Source organism: Dermacentor variabilis, chromosome 10 (assembly GCF_050947875.1).
Source record: "Dermacentor variabilis isolate Ectoservices chromosome 10, ASM5094787v1, whole genome shotgun sequence".
Lineage (NCBI taxonomy): Eukaryota > Metazoa > Arthropoda > Arachnida > Ixodida > Ixodidae > Dermacentor > Dermacentor variabilis.
Window position 1 is genome coordinate 90,035,523 of NC_134577.1, and position 22,728 is coordinate 90,058,250.

General features: G+C 45.3%; 1 protein-coding gene and 1 long non-coding RNA gene across 4 annotated transcripts in view; one reads left to right on the forward strand and one right to left on the reverse strand.

The window, feature by feature from the left end:
• LOC142560805 (uncharacterized) overlaps positions 1-22,728 on the forward strand; it is a 50,137-nt gene that overhangs the window by 17,269 nt on the left and 10,140 nt on the right. The window lies entirely within an intron of this gene.
• Positions 1,754-22,728, reverse strand: part of RhoGAP93B (MyTH4 and RhoGAP_KIAA1688 domain-containing protein RhoGAP93B) — a 63,304-nt gene continuing 42,329 nt past the window's right edge. For all 3 annotated transcript variants that reach the window (XM_075673159.1, XM_075673158.1, XM_075673156.1), the window contains 3 exons: positions 21,626-21,926; positions 13,434-13,679; positions 1,754-10,849 (listed from right to left, as the gene is read on the reverse strand). In XM_075673159.1, the coding sequence (XP_075529274.1) occupies positions 10,655-10,849; positions 13,434-13,679; positions 21,626-21,926 (742 nt within the window). In that variant the 3' untranslated portion in view covers positions 1,754-10,654. The remainder of the gene's footprint in view (positions 10,850-13,433; positions 13,680-21,625; positions 21,927-22,728) is intronic.

Consider the following 22,728-nt stretch of genomic DNA (forward strand, 5'->3'; position numbering starts at 1 on the left):
ACAAAATTAGCAGCTATGTGTAAGCTCATCCGCACAAACGGCTAAAACTACACATGCTTTAGTTTTGTGGAAAGTCTCTATAAACATAGGAGGATCAGGTGCCTCCTTTAATTTGATCTGTTAGCTCTGTGCAGTACCAGAAGCTGTAAAACAGCATTTTGTCTGGTAGCACGCACCTACAGCAGCTTCACACTGGTGAGCAAGCGCAGTAAAACAAATTTATGGACTTCTAGCTAGCGAAAAAGGCTCAAGCTCGAGGCATTGAAACCTGCGGTTTTTCGCACATTGCTGTAACCGAGTGGGAAAGTAACAGTGAAGCGCAGTTCCCTCAAAACACTCGGCATCCGGCTCTGCAAATAAGCAGATGCGCTAACACAATTGCAATGCTCCACTTTCAACAAATAAGATGCGCTCCTCCCCCAACAGTCTTTCACACTAATATACATCCTTCTTGTTTGCAGACACTCATCGTAGATGACAACAAAGATCAAACGTGTAAAGAAAAAAAAGTTTCAATGTAGATGACAGCCAAAATGTGGAGGAACACATCTGGTGTCGCACTAGTTGTTCGACGTGGCATACACTGATCGGAAGCATTCCCAGTTCGATGGGAGCTGTGCGGGTAGCAGCTCAAACGTGGGCGAAGGCCCCCTGTCTTTCACAACAGTCTCTCTTTGCTGGCAACGTGAAAACAGCACATCTTGATCAAGACATGGATATGCAGGTGTCCAGAAGAGTCCATCAATCTTATCCTATGACAGTTTCAGCCTCTCACTGATGCTGTAAAAGTCAGCTGGTGGGCCAGCGTAAACAAGAAAAATACATCACGTTTTCATATTCAAGAGCAGCATGCACAGAATGCTCAATGAAACCACTGCCATCAAAATACAGCAATGATAGTAACCTGTTGACAATTGGTATGGGTAGAGAATAGAATAGAATCAATGTACTAACTACTTTGGCCTAGGTCTTGTTGCATGTCGCACTCAATTCCACCAACACAATGCACTGCAGCAAAAGCAATGAGTTGTGTCAGCCAACCGGAAAAGACAACCAGAAGGGCTCCTGCACTGTCCACACCTGATCATGTGATGTTAACTGAATGGTAGTTTCACGGAAGGATTAGTACCGCAGAATGAACAAGCTGCCCCCCCCCCCCCCTCGGCTGTATTGTAAACGAAGCAGCCAGCTCTCATTGCTGATTGGCCGACACAAACTCCAGCCTTGCCTACACTGCAAGGAGTTGGCAGGACAGAGAATAGCGCAGTTGTCACATTTATGAAGTCACATCAGTGGAGATACATGCCTTGGCACCATACACGTACATTACTGCCCGGTGCAATGTCTGTTAGAAGGCACGGGGCACTTTGGATGCGTTGTCTTCGAACACCACAGCCACATTTGCCAGTCTCTCAGATGGTGCTGACCATTTCAATAGAGCATTTAACCTCTGACACGCCACTGCACATAACGGGAATCTCGAGGGTCGTTCTGCACCACTGTGTACAGACTGTCATTCTTCACACAGGCAGCAACATTGAGCTAGCGTTGCGACAACTGTACGTTCAGCAAACCAAGTTCGCTTAAAAACATCACACCACAACAGGAGCGGTTCAAAGGAGTTTTAAAATAAAAGCTTTCTCCTCTCATCATTGGTGACATCGTAATGTCACCAGACTCCTCCTGCTTGCACATCCCCTTTTGTAACAGCTTTGGTCACTCATTTCCTTTTTTTTTTTCATATGATGCATAAATGATGCATAATTGTACAACAATATTAGAATAGACATGGGTGAGCGTGGCAGGGAAAAGCATAAGGAAGCATCACGTCAGTTCACAGCATTGCCTTGTGGCCCAAAAGCCAAACGTGCGATAGCTCGATCAACCTAGAGCTCTGACGAACGCCACGTTTGAACACTCATGTGCACATTGCAAGTAACAGTGCCAGCAGCAACATAATCGTGGTGCCTGAGTGCCCAGAACATCTGTCCGGCATTAGGAATTTACAATGTTTGCAAAGATTAGGCAGAACCTCGCATAATGAACTTCTGTAGCATCATGAAAAGTCGGTGGGATGTCTGCTTATGGGCAGCATTCTCGCGAATGGCGGGAAGAGCAGACACAGCACGTGAGGTAACTCCTGTACTTCTGAAAATTTCTCCACTTGGTGCACTGCTTTTCAAAAGTGAAGGGCAGCACCAGCTAGCTGAAGTGGTTGACACACTTCTTCAGTAAGGTGACTCGTCAGCTCCAGGTCTGCATTATTTTGCTACTGTGCACCCCCAGATTATGTCAGGGTGTGGGAGTAGATGGATGTTTCTCAAGCAACTCGTCACTGACTGCAGGTGTCGCTGAGGAGTATTATTAAGTGCAGTTTACTGCCTTCCCAGTGAGTACGCTTCAGTGAGTTCCCTCCCTGAGCGGATCCGGTCTAGTAATACTGTCATCGCGCACTCTCAACATTTACTTTCAAAGCACTGCAATATAGGAGTGCTCTTCAAGCAACTCCTTACTGCAAGTACCATTACCTCGTTTGGGAGTGCTACTAAAGGGGCTGTGCTACTGCCTTCTGCTCCCAGAAGCCAAGAAAGCATGTGATGACGAAGAAGCCTTAAGAATAGAGATGTAACTGTACGCAACAGGTCTGCGATAAATGCCAGCTATGGCAGCTGTATCGGGGACTGCTTCGTGAAACTGATCTCAAAAAGAGTCCAATGGCGTCAATGCTCAAGGTAATCGCTTCTAATATGTTACACCACGGAAAAAAAAAAAGGAAAATGGAAGGATAGCATCTTGGTTTCAAGACTTAAGTGTTTTAAACACGATTATGTGGTATTAGAATTCCAAAGCATGAAGGCACCCTTCTTTATCGCTAAGCACCAATTGTTGACATAAAGCTACTGCCACGAACAAGTGACATCGTGCCTCGGTGATGCACTGCCCACTGTGACTTAGTTCAGCATGTGAACCCATCGTTATGACACACCAGAAAGCCGTCATTCACTTAAGATTATGTTTCATGCAATCAACAATAAAGATGTAAGCCCAAATGCACAGGTTTTTTCAGGAAAAAGAGGTGTGTAGTGTTTCGAGTAAGACTTGAATATCTGGATAATGAAACTTTGGCTGTTCTTGACTGAACCCATTTTCCCTCCTGGGCTGTGTGGATAACAGAAGCCTCACACCGGACAATAAAAAAATCTTACTGCTTGCCAGAAGCCATACTTTTATAGTGCAGAAGCAAGGCTTGTCCACCGTTATTTTTCTGAGCCTTCCATGTGTTGCATAATCTTGGCTCATCCAATAATGGCAGTGTGTTGAACACAGATGGTGACAAAAAAAAAAGCATTAACAAGTGAGTGGGGATCTGCAGCCAGGAACGGCATTCTCGGTCAACCACTTTCAAGGATACGAATGATTTTGCCTGACTTGGTGCCGGAAACAAGCAATACTGGTCCCGGCACTGCGTGCAGCCTCGCATGGAGCCTCGCAAAGGCCGTAGAGTCCCCAAAAGATATCAACTGAGGATGCAGTCCCAGTTGTCGTAAGCACACCTTGTTCCAACTTATCTTAAAAGGTGGTGCCACAAATAGTTGTATAATGTGTGTTCTACAGGTGTGTTTGCAACACTGTTAAGTAACAAGTTCCACATCCGAAACACGCATGCAAGAAATTTGGGATCAAGTGATGCTGGGCAGTTCTTCAAGCTATTGATGCAGAAGGCCGTCTAACTTGTGTTTAGAAATGCTTCAAACAGAACATTTAAAATTTAAGTAACATCAAAGAACATTGCATGCTAAATAACAATAGTAAAGAAAATTATAAAGTAGCACTTAAGCGAAAGGGCATAACTGCGCAGCATTCTTTTTGGGGCACAAAATAGCGTACATGGTGTTCATGCCCGAACAATGATATTCGTGTACAGTCGACCTGCATTAATTAAAACTCTTAAATAACACATCCTTTGTTTGAGTCATCAGAAGTTAAATAATGCATGGTCCAAGCAAGATAATTCTGAATTATTATCCAACAGATATTCAGGTCTGTGGACTGGAGCAAGTATACGAACGAATGCACAACCTGGGCTCTGCTGATGCCCCAACTATACTGCCAATTGCACTGCTGGCCACGCTTCATGAGCGTACTCTCACTAGCCACATTTTGTTGCATCACTGCGCCCTGGGAAACGCAAAAGCTCTGAACTGAAAGCCTTTGTTTGAATAGCTTAATCTGCATTGAAAACAAGAGGGCGCACCAAAATTTTGACATGACGTTCGAACTCACCAGAATTATGAACTATCAAGGGTTTGAATTATCGCAAGTTGACTGTATCAATTTAACCTGGGCCCAAATGACCAAAGTAGACAGTGTCAGAAGTGAACTTGGTGCCACAATGAAAGGCCCAGATGAATGCTACACCCTTGTCAGTACACCACACACATTTGGGCACAAACAAATGCACATGCACATGTAAATAAACAAACAAAATGGCAGACGCATACCACAGCAAGCATTGCAAACAGATTTCTGTCTCCTAAAGGCAGTGAAAGTGACTTAGGTATTCAACAGGCTCCACAAGCATCAACCCTTAACACAGACAGGAACAAAACGAGGCAGCCTCATAAATGACACATCATGAAACGTGGACCAAAACCATAAAGGAAAGGTTGATCAAGCACCGGACAAAATGCTTCGCTGTACAGCTAAACCTCGATATAACGAACTTCAATATAACGAAATTCTCGGTATAACGAAGTATTTAACTTTTCATAACCTCTTGTCCATACAACGCCATGTATTTATAACCTAAACATAACGAAGCGTGTGTGCGATTTCAATATAACGAAATTTCACTGCCGCCGCAAAAGAATGCCGACACAATAAATGGAAACTTCCGCGGGCGCATATGGTCACGTGACTGAACTACAAGCGGCTGCTTGCAAACGCACCTGTCGTCTCGTGCGACAAGAGCGACCGCCGAAGTGGAGCCGCATCACGTTGTGTATAAAGTCCAAGTGCGATAAGATCCTATCGCGCCTCGCGCACTGTGTGCTTTAGGCGCGAGTGAAAGTGCGCGAGGGTGAGACAAGAAAGATGGCGACTTGAGGGGTGCCGCGTTCCCGCGCGAGCACAGGGAAAGAGGGGGAGGGGAGCGAGCTCGCGGTAACGCGATCAAGTGCGTGCGAGGGGGCGGTGTAGGGTAAGCTGGCGCTTGCCTCGATTTCTGGCGCGCGTCTCGGCCATGGCTGTAAGCGCGGCTGATCGCATACCTAGACGCGCAGCCTGCTTTAGAGGTAATCTGCCTCGCGTGCAAAGAGCGGGAGTGCCGAGACGGCGTGGCACCATGTAAGCTGTCTTGCCGCGGGTTTAGCATTGGAGGTTGCGTAATCTCGAGTTTCGGTGACCCGCTGGAGCGAGAGGCAGCCTAAGTATTCGCTCCCTGCCGCCGGCGCTTTTCCCGATGGCGACGTCGTCCCAGTGCGGGCAACGCTATCAGCCGCTGGGGGCGAAGTGCGCGCGAAAGCCTGGCTGGCTTCGTTTAATTCCTACCGCCGATGTGAAGATATCGTCGACGTACGTGGCGTGAAACCGTATCATTCGTCGCCGACTCCCAAATCTTATCAAAATGAAATTTTTCATCCAAATTCGCTTTTCTCGATTGCCCGATAATTCGGAAAATTCTGCGGCCCCTTTCCGTGTAACAAAAATCGATCGGTGACTACTTATTTGCATAAAAGGTCGCAGTTCAATACAACGAAATTTCGATATAACGAAACAAATGGCCGCTTTTACAGACTTCGTTATATCGAGGTTTAACTACAAAAAAGGACTGTCCATTCTAAAAGCAAGCACAGGACAATCAAACATCTGTGCCATGTAATGAAAGGAGGCAAACATGAAACGAACAAAAGGCACTGTAGAATGCTTTGTAAGCTAAGAACAAGGAGAATGAGCCAAGTGGTGCAATGTAAAAAATGTGCAAAAATGGAACTGTGCGCAAATTGTGCAATGATATGAACCCAAAAACTGGTAAACCGTAAAAGCAAAACGCACAACTTATAAAACGGATGAAGAACGTGCTGTACTGGCATTTTCGGCAGCGTAAAGAAAAGTAATGACATGACAATCTGACATAACTCGCAGTCTCTCTGAAATGGGGCCGCTCCAACCACTAAAGACTTTTAAGACGAGCTGGTTGGTCCACACAGAACCTGATGATGTTTGCCGGAAATTTGTTGGATGTGGTTGTGGGTATGATGGCCGCACATCAGAATGCATGCGAAGTTGTGTCACGCGTCTTGCGCTTTATAGTGATGAACGCAATGCCCGAGGCGCAGTTCCAAGTCATCAGTCGCTGAAAACATTTCTGAGAAATGAGAGTAGGTGACGAAAAAGGAATGCCTTCAACGATGGGATGTGTGGAGAGGCCAGAAGCAAGAGCACTACTGCTGGTCTGGCACTCCATGTTGGAGATAAAGGGACGCTGAAGAGAAACGCTAAATCAGTTTTCAGTGTTAACCCACTGTCTGAAAACCTTTACATATTGATCACCAGTGGAGAGCTACCTTTCTTTCCCCCATTTTTGTTCCCAGATAAATAATCAGTGGTGTCAGTGTGATACTATATCAAATTCAACTACTTTCACACAATTTGGCCATAGTGCTGAAGCAACATGGGGGCTGTGAGAGTCCTGTAGTGGAGGGCTCTGGATTAGTTTCAAACTACCTGAGGTTCCTCAACGTGCACCTAAATCTAAGCACACAAGCATTATTGTTACCTACTTTTTTTGTTCGTGCGTGCTTCCCGACTTGCCAATCCTCGGTTCACAGTGAAGCTAACCCGTATCCTCTTCAGGCGCAAATTAATTCTGGCCAATGTAAATTTAGTTTCACAACGCCTCTTGCACCTTCAGAATCATTAAAAGCGTACTGCAGCAGAAGAGATTAGGACTTTTCAGTTCTTCAGTGAGCTTGTCAAGTTTACAAAATCTGTAGCACTCCATACGTCAACCCTCTACAGAAACGTCAGATATCTCAAAGTCAACCCTTTCATGTCTAGCATACTTGGAAAGCACTCAGCCAGCCATTAAAAGACATGCCTGATGTAAAACATTCTCAGAAAGGAAGTCAACCGACTACGTGATCACACCGGCACTAAGCAGCCACCCGTACGTCTGTCTTGCAAGTTCTTTCACAAAAACAGCTTGTGCATATTATTCAAATTTGTAGTAAAGATCCAGTCAGAAGTGTCCCAAGACGTCTACGACACATTTTACGCTAAATATTCTTGCTAGCACTCTTGCCTTTGATGCGCTATTTTGGCGCATACAACTGCACGCGCAGTGCCTGATGGGGATATAGAACTCCAAAAGTGTGCCCTTCCAATCTACGTTAGTTGACTACATCTCACCAGTGCCTCTTTAAAAGATGGGAAGAGATGGGTAATGACATGGAAAGTAAGAGAAAGACAACAGGTGACAATGGCCAGACCACAATGAGCATAGGTGGTTTCTGCCTATGTGCGTCAAACTGCCTCGACAGACGGGAGGTGTCAGAGCAAGGTGAACAATGAATATGCTTTTTAAATGCATCAGTGCATTTTGTTAAACTGACAAAAATATATAAACAAATGAAATATTGCTGTTAAGCTGTTTGGCCCACTGTACCCATACTGTTAATTACATGCGGAAAAAGGATGGCTGCTCTCAACATTGGAACACCATGTCCGGTGCAATGAAACTGTCTCGTTCATTTCATCCGAATGTATCGCACTCGTTCTTGCCATGTCAAAAAGGTCAATATCAGCTGAAATCGTGCTAAGGCTGTGCTCAAGTCAACGGCAAAAGGGATGGCTAAGTGAAAAAACTGAACGGCACGGAGTTGAAAGTCAAATTGTTCTTGCTTAGACATTTTTCCAAAGTTTATATTAAGCTCACTCATGGTGACATCTCCTTTAAAGCAGCTGCAGGAATATGGGGATATACAAAATTATGTCCACAATTTGATGCTTTCTTGTGTTCTGGTGTGAAGTCTGGTCCGTGGGAGTTTAAAGAAAGAATAAAACCGACAGAATGGCACAGATGGTTTGCTGGGAAGTTTGAGACCCTCGGGCAGAAGAGTGCTGCATGCAACTAAGGCTATGAATGCTCAGTTTGTAGCTCCATGTCTGTACCAAATGTGAAACTGCATGTCATGTGCATTTGTCACATGACATGTCACATGCTTTTGCCTTGATTTCTCATCTTTCTAGTCATCCTGGTCCATTTCTTTCATTTCATTTCGCGTCCCCACTACAGGCTCTATAGTCTGTAAAACTTGAACATGCAAGTTGTACTCTTGTCCTGTTGCTATTCGTAGATATTGTGCTGGACCTGCCTGCTACCTTTTCAAGATAGCGAATCCAAACAACAGTGTGTAAATGTGTTAGGTCACAAATGAAAGAGTGCGAAACTGAAATTCCCCATGCATAGGCTCAAAGAAACAAAAGTGCATCAAACTGTCCAGTACGAAACAATGGCAGCACATGTTGGATAGGGAACCTGGAAGACAGCATGCAGCACTACATTTCTCACTTAAACAACATTGCACAACTGTATGGGCAATGCACAGCTTTTCCGGGACAGTTAGCTTCGAAAAGAGAGTCTATCCACCACTGCCAAGCATCTGCCGGTAACTGCCTAGTAAAGAAGTCCAGCTAACTGAGGTGAAGCACACACAAACATCCACACAGATGAGACACTGCTGCGAACGAGTGTGCTGCCCTCTGGCTTCTCTGAACTGCACTCGAGGATTGCACAAGCCCCGGTCATGTGACGAAAGTTAAGCATTACAAGTACAAAGTTAAGAACAAGAGCTCTGCTATGACAAAGCAAACGCAGTCGTCTCTACGATCCATCTGCGATTGCATGCACCGGACTAAACAACAGTTCAAGTGTGGCCCCTCAAGAGGACGCAAGGAGCAGGCACAATCCAATGCTTGCTGCACTTGGGGGTAAAACAACGATAATGTAGGTGTGGTGATAATCTGTCAAAATTTCCACCACATATGCTCAGACTTGCATCCACCTTTTATCTAGCGCACCGGTACTGTAAATGTGCAAAACACTGTGAGTTGCCCAGAGCCCCAAAGCCGTTTGCGAGTCACGTTTGATGACCACAAATCAGATCGAATACTGACATTTTTGGACAGATGAGCTGAGGCAGCATTGAGTAAACAAAAAACAAAAAAAACTTTACCAGTTCAACAAATGCTGTTACTACAATGTTAAAAATGGAGCTAATTTAGGTCAGAGTAGCAAGCTAGTGAGTAATGTTTCAATAGCCCTTCAACCTAATGCTGGTTATTTAGCTTGATAATAGCAACACAATAAGCGGTTACGCTGAGTAACTCCTTGTTCGTCTACAAGCTCAGTTCTGTCCTTGGATGCCTTGCGATTGGCTAAACGGTGTCTGTGAGGCAGTTCCAAGCCAATCAAGGACAGGGGAGGAACAACTCGGAACGCGGCCCACGATGCAGCAACACAACGTGAATCCATGTTATCAACAAGGTTCGAGCGCCTGCCAACATGCACTGAGAAAAGGAAAACGGCATGTTGGCAAGCTGTCTATTGCGAAATGTGAGGTGTCATGTAGAAGTCACACCTGACAGATCACAAGCCATCCGATTCACAAGTGGCAGCTGTCAAGTGCCAGGTGCACCGCCAGATACATAACTAACACGTCTGACCTGATTCCTAGCTACGTTCTTGTGAATCCACTTGTCAACAACAGCAGAAGCGAGCGTCGCAGATTGAGCGTTTGCGAAACCTGGTGGTCCAAACACCCCCGGCAACCAGCAGTTGGTAAAACCCGCGCACTTCAAGAGCACATCAGCCACGTCGCACGAGAAAGACCAGCAAAGGCAAGCGGCACAAAATGTCTGAGGCAGCCACCAGCACTTGTTCCACGGCATTGCCAAACGGACAATGTGCCAACAACTGATGGCGACAATCGCTGACTTCAGCTGCATTGCTGAAGTGACGAGAATAATAATGATAATGATATTAACAGTAATAAATGTATCTCGCATAACAAAGTAACATGCAGGCTGCAACGAGCCCAAGTCAAGGGGCACCAGATCGCTTTCCAGCCACTGGGAACATCTAACGCCAAGTTACACAGCTTCCTTGCTGCATGCTTTTGCACACTCAAACTCACCCAAACATAGATGTTACAATAATAGATACTGGGAGTTCTAACTTGCTCGAAATAATGCTAGTTTCCTCGGGAGTAGCAGGGGCTGAGAAGCTTCCGCGAGACATTTCCTCCATCGTCTGTTCGACACTTGACCTACCCAAGATAGCGTACTGAGGCAATGTTTAAATCAATCGGCATCAAAAAGCCACTGCCTACTACTCTGCTGGCCATTGTTGGCAGTCAAGCAAGGCCGAGCTGCAAATGTTCCCAACAACACTGTTCGGCTCTTCCTCCTACTGCCACTGCTATCACATCCATGGCCTCCGTGCTTGCTTCGAGCTGCCTCAGGCTTTCAATGCCACCTGTCTTTTGTCACACCGACTATCGTCACAATGAAGAATGCGAACAATGAACTAGCCCGTCCATCTGCTGATACAGCGCTGCTTGGAGCAGCTAAGGTCAGCGCGGATTAGCGGGGGTCATAGGACGCCCTCCATGAAACTAGTGTCCAGCGTCTGAATGAGGGTTCGCACAAATGCCATCTCCTTGCGAGTGTTGTCAAAGATGACCCGGGGGTCGTCCGACGTGCAGCGTAGGCAGTTGGGTGCCATCACCATGGCCAGGTTGCTGGCGTCCATCTTGGTCAGTGCAGCATTTTCAGGGGCAGCAAAAACCTGCAAAGAAGGCATTCGGGTCTTGGAGTGCCTTATCCACTCACAACTCGAGTCGGTGCTGGTTGTGGTATCAACATCTTCCGAGCCCAATACTGGTGCCCATGCATTTCTAGACGTCCAAACTTTCGTTATTTCAATCCTGAAATTGGCCTTCGCTGGATAATTCGAACTAGATCAGTCAGCATGCACGCGCCTGACCCCTACGGTGACCCCAATAGTGACCCCTTTAGAAGCAGCGTCTGTCACGGCAGAGCTTAGGGGACAGTAAATGTGTTGAACACACATTATGTCCCGTCTAAAACACCTATTTTCGGCCTGCCCTAGGAAGACTTTCAAGCAATAACCGTAGCTCGTGATGTCTGATTACAGTATTTTACCCGATTCTAACACGAAGCAATTTTTTTTTTCAAGAAAATTGGCTTGAATATTGCTGGCACAGCAAATCGGACACAATACCAAAACACCCTTTGTGGCTTTCAATGCGTTATGCGTTACCACACAAGACGAATGCATTTTGGCAAAGCTGACATTAAAATATCATGTGACTTTAGGAAACCGGCCGCCATTGTGCCATGCATAGTATTAGACTCCTGCCTATTTTTCTTGCTAAAAAATCAGGTGCGCATCAGATTTCTACTTTGTTTAGGACCTTTAATGTCATTTCTACGTTAGTTCTCTACTCTGGACACATAGAAAATGGGTGCATGTTTCATTCGGGGGCCTGTTATAAAGTGAAAAATACGGCTAAATGAATGAGCAGTGGGTTCTGATGTAGTGTTTCTTTTTTTGCATCTCGTTTATTTTTATCAATTTCGTTGATCCCGTCAGGGTCGAATTAACAAAAGTCGACTGTATTGCTAAATAAGACAAATAAGTAAACTTAAATTATACAGTACATGAGGTTAAATGAAACACGCCATTATTACTGGACAATAGCTCACAATACAACTGACACCTTGTCATCCCAAGCAGAAGCAGCATTATCAAGATGAGTGGCCCAAGCACCATAACTGAGCAACAGCTGTTGCCACACAGACACATCCTTTTGCAAAACTGTGCAGCACCTGGCAACAGCTGTGCATTACATTCCTTTCCAATAATGCTTGTGCTAGTATAATTTTCATGCTGCCTTTGCATTAGACTTTTTTTTCCCCAAGATATCTGTGTGGTAAATGATACACAAGTTGAATGTTACTAGCAGACGGCTGTACTTCTGTGGCTCCATGCTCCAGTTCTAATGATTCAGTGCCACCATTCAGAAGCACTTTTTCCCTGAACACTAGTAGTGTTTTAACAGTTTTAACAATGACATGCGTCTTCTTCCAAAATTTCTCAAGCCAGTGAGGTCTGACAGAAGCCAAAGTGAATCCACAGAAAGTCAACGAAAGTAAAAGAAGGATGGCTTCGACGCGCAGCATGGAAAATCTGCATTTTGTTTACTGCTGCAATTAAGATTCAAACCTGGGCTATGGCGCCTAGGTTGAGCGGATGGTTGAATGAGCTTGCCACTACAGAGCCATCAATGCGCAAATACAGAGTTCATGCTATGGGATGCACGGCTGTCGTGCCCCCTGGTGTTAGTCTTCCTCGCACGACTCTGGCGTCTCCTGATGTTTGGGTTCACCGCATGGCACATGAAAGCAGGAGTAGGGTGTGACAGCTATGCCACTACAAGAGATGGCGAAATCGCTCCTATGCTAGCACCACCTGATGACGTGGATAGCGTGTGCGGAACAGGAACTGACTTTCCCCCCTTGGGCTTTGGGACGTTGGCGTGCTCGTAGCAATCATGTGCACTGGTGCACTTCGTGGGACTGTTTTGTGGAAGGTTTCCTGTTGGTCACTACTATGCTGACCTCCAACAACGACCCCTTTTAATAGCAGTCTCTCTCTCTCTGCAGAGCTTAGGGGACAGTGAATGCATTTAACACACGTCATCTCCTGCAAAAACCGTACCCTAGAAGCATTTTCGAGGAATAAAGGTACCTGACAATGTCTGATTACAGTATGTACCAGATTCTAAAGCGTGCCTTTCTTTTTCCAAGAAAATTGGGCTGGAAACTGCCTGCATGGTGCAATGGCATAAGAAACCAGAACTGTCTTTGCGGAATTTGCAGGTTTTACCACTTAAAAGCCCATTTAAAATATTGTGTGGCGAATCTGACTTTGGAAAACTGCCATTCATTTTTCTTGCTAAAAAATTGGGTGCGCATTAGATTTCTACTTTGTTTACAAGCTTTAATGTCTTTTTTACATTAGTTTTCTACTTCGGACACATAGAAAGTGGGCGCACATTTGATTGGGGGGGAGGGGGGGGCATATTAGAATCTGGTTAATACTGCCAAATGATTCAGCGGAGTTTCGTTGTTTCTTTTGCTGCATCTTGCTTAACTCAACCAGCCGGATAATTTGATTACGTTCGGTGGTCCCGTCAGGGTCGATTTACCGCAATTTGACTGTCGTAAAGTAAAAAAACGAAAGCCATGCTTTGACACAGGTGATAAGGGTAAGGGTTCAAGTGGTCTCAACCCACAGGGCTCAGAAACAGTAAGGCATTTTCGGTGTTTACAAGCGTGCACAATACCTGCAGGAACCGGATGAGATAGGCGAGGACACGCTGATTTAGCTCGGGCATGCGCCGAACCAGTGCCAGCACCACCTGGGGCTCGCCGCAACAGTCAACACACTCCTGGTACAGGGCAGCCGGTATGAGCGGGTCGTGCAGCTCTCGATACCACAGCTTGAGCAGCGACGCCGGCACGTGCGGGTCGCTGCCGCTGGTACAGTCCACCGTTTGCCACTCATCCAGCCGCACCTTCAAGGCATTGACCTGTACGCAGGGTGATAACGTCCGAGTGCCCAGTGCTTTGATCGGCAGCATCACTGCTATATAACCTAACTTCATATAGTAGTGCAGGGTCGGATATATTAAAAAATTTCATTTCTGTAACCCACTACTCACTCTAATGTCAGAAAACATGAGAGATGGTAGTAGGTTATAGAAAAAACAGCAGAGGGAAAATAAAATGTGAGATTATACACATTTTCTACTTACAGTAGAACCTCATGATAATGCCAATGTTATCGGCATTATCGAGAACACAAAGAAATGACCCAATAAAGTTACACTTTATTTTTACCGGTAGATAGGTTTCCAGAAAACACAATCTTTCGGCAGCAACATTGAGTACATTGCCAAACTGCAATCGCCTGAAAAGTTTTCCAGCTGCAAGATCCTGCGTGAACTAGAAACAGCGCGAGGCATGGTGACCGAGAGCAGCAGGCCCCCACCACAGCAGCTTCCCTGCAGTACTTGCCCGCCCATGTCACATACAGATGCCATTTCCCCTTCCGGTACCAGCAAATCTCCTCACGGGTCATCGCATGCCACATTCAGAGCTATTGCCGCCAACCCTACTCTACTGCCTACCTGTGTACTACCTACCTGTGTACCTGTGTACATGTACCACCTGTACACCTGTGTACACAACAGTGCATGTGACGTGGTGCCATTGGAAGCGTACTGCACACTTTTAATAGGCAGTAACCAAAATGCAGTGCTGTTCCCTCTTGCAGATGGCGAGAAGTGAGCATCGTGTTTCTCTCTGGTGGCATCCTATTCTGTCGTCGCCCACCAGATCAATTTCATTTCAGTTTCCCATCAATGTGCTAATACACCATGTAACAGAAAAACAAAAGCATGTCTTGGGATGCTAGGCCCCACAAGCTTGACGCGTGTCTGCATCTTGTGCTGCAATGATCCTCACCAAGTGGGCACGTGAAAACTTCCCCCCAAAATGCCGAGCCCGAAGAAGCTGCTGACCCAGGCTGAATTCGAGGAGTGCAAACGTGAGCTTGCCGAAGCCTCAAAAATGATAACACACGTCTTGGGCCACTCGGGCCCCACCAGCTTGCTGTGTGTCGGCGTCTCATGCTGCAACAATTTGCAGATGTCAACTACAGATGAGTCTGCCAAATTTTTTTACTGACTTTGGCTCACATGCTTTTCCAGTTAGTACATTCTCTCTTGCGTTTCTTTCTCCAAATTGTATGAATGAGGCTCTACTGTATACAATGTTAGCTGAGGGTTTGTTTAAGTACACCATTACAACACAGTGTAATATAAGCAGAATAAAAGCAACGAACAACACTTAATACAATGTCTATTATAACGTGGTTTATTGTTATGAGTCACGTTTATCCTCCTTAGAACTCAGTGAATACACGCATAGCTTACAGTGGAAATGCACGAGACGATGAGTTAGAATGCAACTGCCGGAAAATCCTGCAGGCAAGTGAGGCAACGAGCCCACTTATCAACGGGGTGCGCCACAGTGGTAGAGGGAAGAGCGATGACAGCAATGAGCAGGAAGAAGACGCACAGAGCAAAGCGCAAAAAGAAGAAAAAGTAAGCACACTGCACCTGCCATGGTGCCAGTGCAATGTATGTCACATGGTATATGAGTGCTCTATGGATGCGCAGGAGTTGCCTAGGCAATGGAGAAGTCTCTGCTCCAGCTGCTTGTTTGCAGCGTGCACTCAGCATGGAGTCCATGCGCCTTGTCACTCTGGCTTTTAGTTTGTGTACGGAAACTTTTCTATTTGCGCATTTCTTTCTTTGTCAAATGTGAAGACCGTTGGAGAGGCCTGTCCCAGACCGTTAACCTTTCGACATTTATGAATTTAAAAGCACGCGAACATCCCATGGTCACATGTTTCGATTGTCGGATACATGCAGCTGCTTAGTCTACATGTTTTGCATGTGTGCAGACTGAAAACTGTTTTTGTTATAGCGGGGTACTGGTTATAGTGTGAATAGCATTAGTGATTTTAACTACTTTTGTATTACGAGGTCTAAACTGTAGAATACAACAACAAAATTTGGAGGAGGCTTAAGAGGAAGCTTTAGCTCGGGTGCTCCTATCTAAATACATGTAAAAGGAGAATTTGTTTTTCTCGGCAACCAATGCACCAAATTTGACGAGGTTTGTTGCATCTAAAAGAAAAACTTAAAATCTAGTGACTGTTTGTCTCGAATTTTTCGAGTTAGGTCGTCATTCTTTTATTAAAATTGGCAAAAATCGAACATCTTCAGAAATCTAAACTATCAAGTTTACAACTCTAACTCAACAACGAAAAATGATAATACAATTCTGTGAATTGTATCTAATAGTACATCTAAAGTGGAAAAAATTGATATGTTACACAAGAATATAAAAAAAATTTACTAATAGGGAAATACAACTTTTGCAGAACCCAGGTAACCAACGTAACAAATTCACGTAAGATGTAAAATGACATATCAAATTCGTCCACTTTGAATGATCTAATCGATGCCGTTTACAGAACTGCGATATCAGTTCTTGATGCAGAGCTATAAATTTGTAAACTTCGTGCTTCTATTTTTTTCAGACGGTCAAATATTTGAAAATTGTTTTAGGAAAATTCAAGCCCTAAATCGAAATTCCGCTTCCAACAGTCACTAGAATTTAACTCTCTCTTTCAAATGCAACCAATTTCATTAATATCAGTCCAGGGGTTATCTCAAAAAAACGTTTTTGCGTTTTACATGCATTTGAATAGGCCGCTTCGGAGTTGGGCCCGAGCTAAAGCTTCCTCTTAAGCTTCGCCTTTAAGAGGGGAATGCGATAGCATTCAAATATCCCTGAGTGCTTCTCACGCTTCCCGGAAACTGCACCTTATGTAACCTTAATGTTCACCTGGAAACGCTGGTGGCCAACGCTATGCACGAAGGCGAGCTTTGTGGTTTTTTTTGATCGTGTGCAAGGAACCGAGGGGGCCGCGCCGCTCCTACTAAGACAGACCTCGAACGGCAGTTCGAAAACGCTATCACATTAAAAGGGGTTTGTGTTTAGTTTCCGTGCAACAGAATTGTGTTTTCTCGTATATTCAAATTACAATCCAATGCTATCATGTCTGTAGGTTATGTGCAAGTCATACTTCACTATTTTTCTATATATTTTACCTTGAAAAATTCATTTAATTGAGTAATTTCCTTGTGCCACATGGAAGGCCTGCGTGCTTACGTATGCATGGATCGAAATTCTTTTTGCCAAAGCAATGTCCAACACTGGACGGCGGACGCGGACGCTGGATTTTCTGCGACACAGGGCCCTTAACGCTATCACGTTAAAAAAGTGAGTTGTCAGCTTACACATTTTCTTCCTTCCAAACTTGTACAGCAATGAGAAACAATGAAGCATACTAGGAACAAAGAAGTTTGGAAAGTCCCCCATGTGTTTAGGTCAAGGTAAAAAAAAGTAAGGAAACAAAGAAGGCTGACTGCACCAGACTTGCGAGAAGTGCCTTGATGTTTCATAACTTACTACACACGATGCACTGTGCTTAAAGCACAGTGCGTTAAGTTTACTTCATAAAGGTGCTACTATTGCCACATGCATCTTTATAGATTTTTGCCTTGACCTCACTAATGCAACGCAATTAGAACAGCCTGCGGTACAAAGCTGCTGATACTGACAGCAGCCTCTCACCCGTGTTCACAAGCGAGGACCTTGACTAGAAGCTACTGCTCAATACCACCGAGCGCAGGACATCACTGCCATAACATTCTCTGCTGTTGACATTTAACATTCTTTTCCATTACATTCTTTGCCACTACCATAACATTCAATAACATAGGGGACTCGTGTGACAAGGCGTTGCATGATGAGCAGCATGCCTTCAGTGCCTTTAAACGGGTGCCGATAATGCTTGGTTCTCAAATTCAGGCTTGGGAATTCCTGGGGGGAAAGGGGTTGCTTTTCACTTTCAGGGGGCGATGTGAAGTGCTAAGAGGAGGACCATCTACGTATAAGAGTATACAATTCACACCTCACTCTCAACGAGCAGATACTCTCGTGCTCAGTATGAGCAGCAACGCATGAGCGCGTGGCTAAGCACTCCCCAAGGTTGGATGCCACGTTCCCAACTTAAAGGATGGAGGTTTTGCTGTTGTTGTTTCGAACACCGCCCCTACGTGGCTGCTTTCGCACAGATTGCCTATCGTATTGTTTAAAACTAGCCACGTTCTTCTCACAAAACGTGCATATATACTCTTGTGAGCACAACACATGCCCGACTTTCATCTTCATCATCTCTACATATCATCATCTATTGTACATCTCCCTCATCTGTATACTACATCATCAGTAGCACAGCTTGATCTTCGTGGTGGCAGCACGAGTTCGGCTGGAATAAAGCAGTTCCTTATAAGTGGTGGAGGTACAGTATGAAGTCCGACGCCAGGGCATGTTTCATTCTTAATGCTTCAATGAAAGTCGCGAAAAATTACCTTTGGCACCCTATGCGGCAAAAACATGAATGTGCATAAGTGGCCCATCACGTGATCTTCTATGAGTGTATGCGCTTCCTGGTCCTTTTATTAGTATTGAAATACAATACACTTATAAGTTTTTTTCTAAATTACAATGAGCAGATAGGCCTTTGTTTGTAGTGAGTAGAAAAGTGCGATAAAAACATCAAAGGCGAAGCCTTTGCCTTTGATGAGTTGGCTTGGCTCGTTTATCGACAGAATAATGACGACAGGGGCCAGCCAGCCATGACGTAGGCGTGTACTTGGGGGGAAAACGCTGTACAAGTATAGCAAAGGTCTGTACAACAACACAAACTTATTGTACCAGCTCTTTATTTTCAAAAGTAGTTGAAAAGGTCAAAATATAGGTGGCTAACCACAGTTTCACTCCTCCTGTGAATGCAGAATGATTGGTGGCTTTCACAATCCGCAAGGCGGGCTATCACTGGCATCGCTCTCACTTCTGAGCGTCGCTCTTCCTTTTTCAGAGGCTGCTCAGATCGAAAAATTCTGCTTACAAGATATCCACACGCTTTTGGAAGCAACCACTGCAGGTGTAAACAGTACCTAGAGTGAGCTTTGTGTTGCGCCATAAAAAAATATGTCCTTAAAGGTCGGTTCACAGTCCCTTTAAGGGCAAAACCTTTGTCGCTCTAAAGAACCTCAGGAAACCAGTGGCCACATTTTGCGCAAGCTGGTTATCATTCACGCTTCTGGAAATTAAAAGTGCCACCATCTCAGAATTTTGTGCTTGATTTGTCGCCTCTCGCTGCATCATCACACAGGTTTCTGCATTAGCACTCAATGCCTGCATTTGTCCATTTCTCTTTTTCTGTATGCAATTTCGATATACGCAATATAGATGTCGCTGCAAGCTCACCGTCTCTTTTCTGCAAAGTTTCACTGATTGAAGTGGTGTAGAACAATGACACAATGCTTGAGATGCGTAGCTCACGCAGAAGGTAGCCACCATCAGTCCTTATCATTTCTGTGAGACCAAAATTTTGCACATAAAACTGGGGAAAAAGGCAAAACCAGGCATGAAGGAGCGATGTTTAAAAGAGGAACAGCAGAACCTTCTCCCTTTAAATTGGGAACACAGCGCTGATCACCACCATTAACTAATCTGGGAGAGGGCTTTGCCACGCACTCGGATACAGTAACTCATACTGAGCACAACAGCAGAATAAGGTAAACCAAGGGGATCAATGTTTTTTTATTAGTTACAAACGTAGGAAGTCAACAAACAATGATGAGAGAAAGCTAGCAGAAAATAAACTGTTACGTTTCATTAAAATACAGATACAGACAACGACCAATTTTTCGGACATGCCCAATAATTCGGACTCCCTTGCGGCACCCACCACAAATTCCATAGTGATAATGTATAACGACATTTGAAATTTTGCACACTGAAACCCTTTGCCATCCAATTTTCCTTACTTCTTGCTGTGACCGCAGGTTCAAAAGGGCGTTAATCAAAGCCACCATTGCTACCATTTTGATTATCTTGCAGTGTCAGACCAGTGCTCTTGCATGCTGATCTGCTGCCAGCTGTAACCACAGCAGCAAGTTAGGCCTAGTTGCTTCGACATTCGCTAACAAGCTTCCTGCTGTTCGGTGCCGTTTCTCATTGAAAGAATTCGCCACTGTCAGCAATGGCACCAAATCCACCTTTGCGATCCTTGCCAATGGCTTCGAAGTGCGGGAAGCACGACGTTGCATAATGCCGGTTCCTAAAAGTCAGCTTCGCCGCAGTACATCGGTGTTACGCGGACTAGCACATGCAATGTATTGCAGTGAAGCATAACGTGTGAAAAGGGGCACTGACACAGAACACAGTACAGAGAACCTCGGTCATACATTTTGGAAAATAACGCGAGAAAAAACATACCAATCGAGAAGATGTATGATTAGAAGTAACTAAAGAATTTGACAGACTTAACTGTATTTGTTATCTACGTAAGACGAAGCAGTGCGCGAATCACGCATGAGGCACGAGGTGCCAACACGTCGTCAAGCTGGTGGGGCTTTGGCATCCCGAGATGCATTTTTCTGTTTTTCCTATTGTGTAGTGTTTTAAGGCGGCGACAGGAAACCGAAACGAAATCGAGCTGGTGGGCAAGGCTGGATGCTGCTGAAGCAAAATGTAATGCTCACATCGCGACGCCTGCAGCAGGAAATGCGCTGCATTTGGCTTATCGCCTACTAAAAGCGTGTAGATGCTTATTGCGATAAGGGTTGGTGGCGATAGCTGTGAATACTGCAAGTGACAACTTGGGAGATGATTTGCTCGTACTGTAATGAGAAACTGAGTGTGCACCGATGTTTTCAGAGGAGACAGGCGGGTGAGTATTGTGGTGAAGCTGCCGTGGTGGGTGGCTACTGTTCTCGATCACGTGGTTCTTGCATTTTCTTGTTTACATGGGATCTACCGGCCGGAAAACATATAATACGAGTGCAGTTTGGTGAGGTATTGAATGTTGGTGCCAAAAGATTGTGTTTTCCGGGAACATATGAACCAGTAAAATATAAGTGAAACTTTATTGGATCACTTTTTGTGTTCTCAAACACTAACGTTGGCGTCAGGGAGATCGTGTTAACATGGATCGTATCAACAAAGTTCTACTGTATGTATTCTTTAATTAAACACGCATGAACCCGCCGTCTCCTGTCAGAGTACAAGCACCGATACACTTAATAACTGTACTGGCAGGCCTTCAGAGCTATTTCATACAAGCCTGTGACTATTTGAGCCCTTGGGGGTACTGAGGGGGCACACATTTATTTTCTCAGACTATTTTCTCAGACGTTCTTGCAGCCCCTAGGAAGTCAGAAAATAAGACATTGACTGTATGATAAGGACAACAGAACTGAAAGTGGACAAAAGGACAACACGCTGCAGGTAGGAGCCAAGCCCACATCTCTTGCTTTGCAAGCACAGTAAACCTAATGTGGTGGCTGTCCTCTCTTCGACTTTCTTGAGGAATTGTGCACGTATAATATTTACTTGTTACCGTAAAGGCCAGTTGTTAAGGGGTATGACATGAGGTGCGAGTCAAATTTACATACTAATAATTTCGATACAATCCTTGAAAGTGGCAGAATGGCAGTGCAGCACGATGCGGGGAGGCAGTTCGTTCCAGTCCTTTGCTGTTTGTACGAAGAAGGATCAGAGATGTGCAGAAGTACGAGCGCTCTAGGGATAAACGGCTTTAAAGTGGCTTGTGCTACAAGACTAGGTCAAGACTTGCACTAGATCTGGCCATTAGATTGCTAGCTAGCACCATCTACAGCTATGGTGTCGGACCTGGAACATACTTTCAAACGCACGCATCATGCGGTACGTGAGCTTAGAAGCACACAGCGGGCCGATAAACCCTCGTATGCCCTTTCACAGCATCAATGTCAAGTTATTCGGAGGCAAGGGCAGAGAAACGCACCTCGTCGATGTCTCCCGGCACACGGAAGATGCCCTCCGTCTGGGCACCGTGCAACCGCAGCACGGCCTCTGACAGGGTCGTCTGCACCCAGGGGAGGCAGCGGTCGGGGAAGCGCTCGCACTGGAGCGCCATCACTTCCTCCAGACGGCTGCCAAACATGGAGGGCCGGAAGAGGTGCGCTCGCGACTGAGCCACCTCCTCGGCCGTGGGCCGCCGCAAGCCTCGCTTGGGCCCGCACTGGGCGCCGCGCTCGAGCCTTTGCGCGCAGGCACCGGCATAGGCGCCCACTGCCATGTCGTCCCTGTGCAAGGCATGACCATTAACCCCACATAGCCCAACGTGCCATTCCGTTCAACTTGACACCCACGAACTCTGACTTTAAGCAAGGTGGAATTAACACAAAGCCCATAGTAACATTTCTTGGTATGCTGGATCAAGTTATCTGTTTTAGGTAGTTCAGGAAACTAACTACTAATGATTTATTTGCTACACTAATTAGATTTTACTCAAGAAACATTTAAGCGCTTTTTTTTTCAACGGCTATACTCTCCCCGGCCAGAAATAAAGGCAAAGAGGTTCTTTCAATTTTTCTTCATATGGAATGTTGTTTGAGTTTTATGGGGTTAAAACAGGTACATCAAACCACATTGTTCCATTAAAAATACAGTAGCATAGCAGCCATTTTGCTCACCACACGGGTCTGACATATGCAAATTTTTTATGTAATTTGTGTGAGATTTCTCGGGTATAGCTGCACAAGTGCAGTGCAACCTTGGAGAGCTCACAGGAAGCTTCGAAAACTAAATTCTGGGTCTTTATGTGCCAGAACTACAATTTGATTATGAGGCACGCTGCAGTCGGAGACTCCAGATTTGTTTTTGACCACCCTGGATTCTTTAGCACGCACTCAATGCACGGTGCACGAGCATTTTTGCATGCTGGCCCTATGAGAATGTGGCCGCCATGGCCAAAAATGAACCCGTGACCTCGGACTCGGCAGTGCAACACCATTGCCACTGGGCTACTGCGCTGGGTCAGCGGAAGCTTCGTCCTTCCTTTATTTATTTTGTTCAGTAATCAAATGATTACTGTTGATATTATGT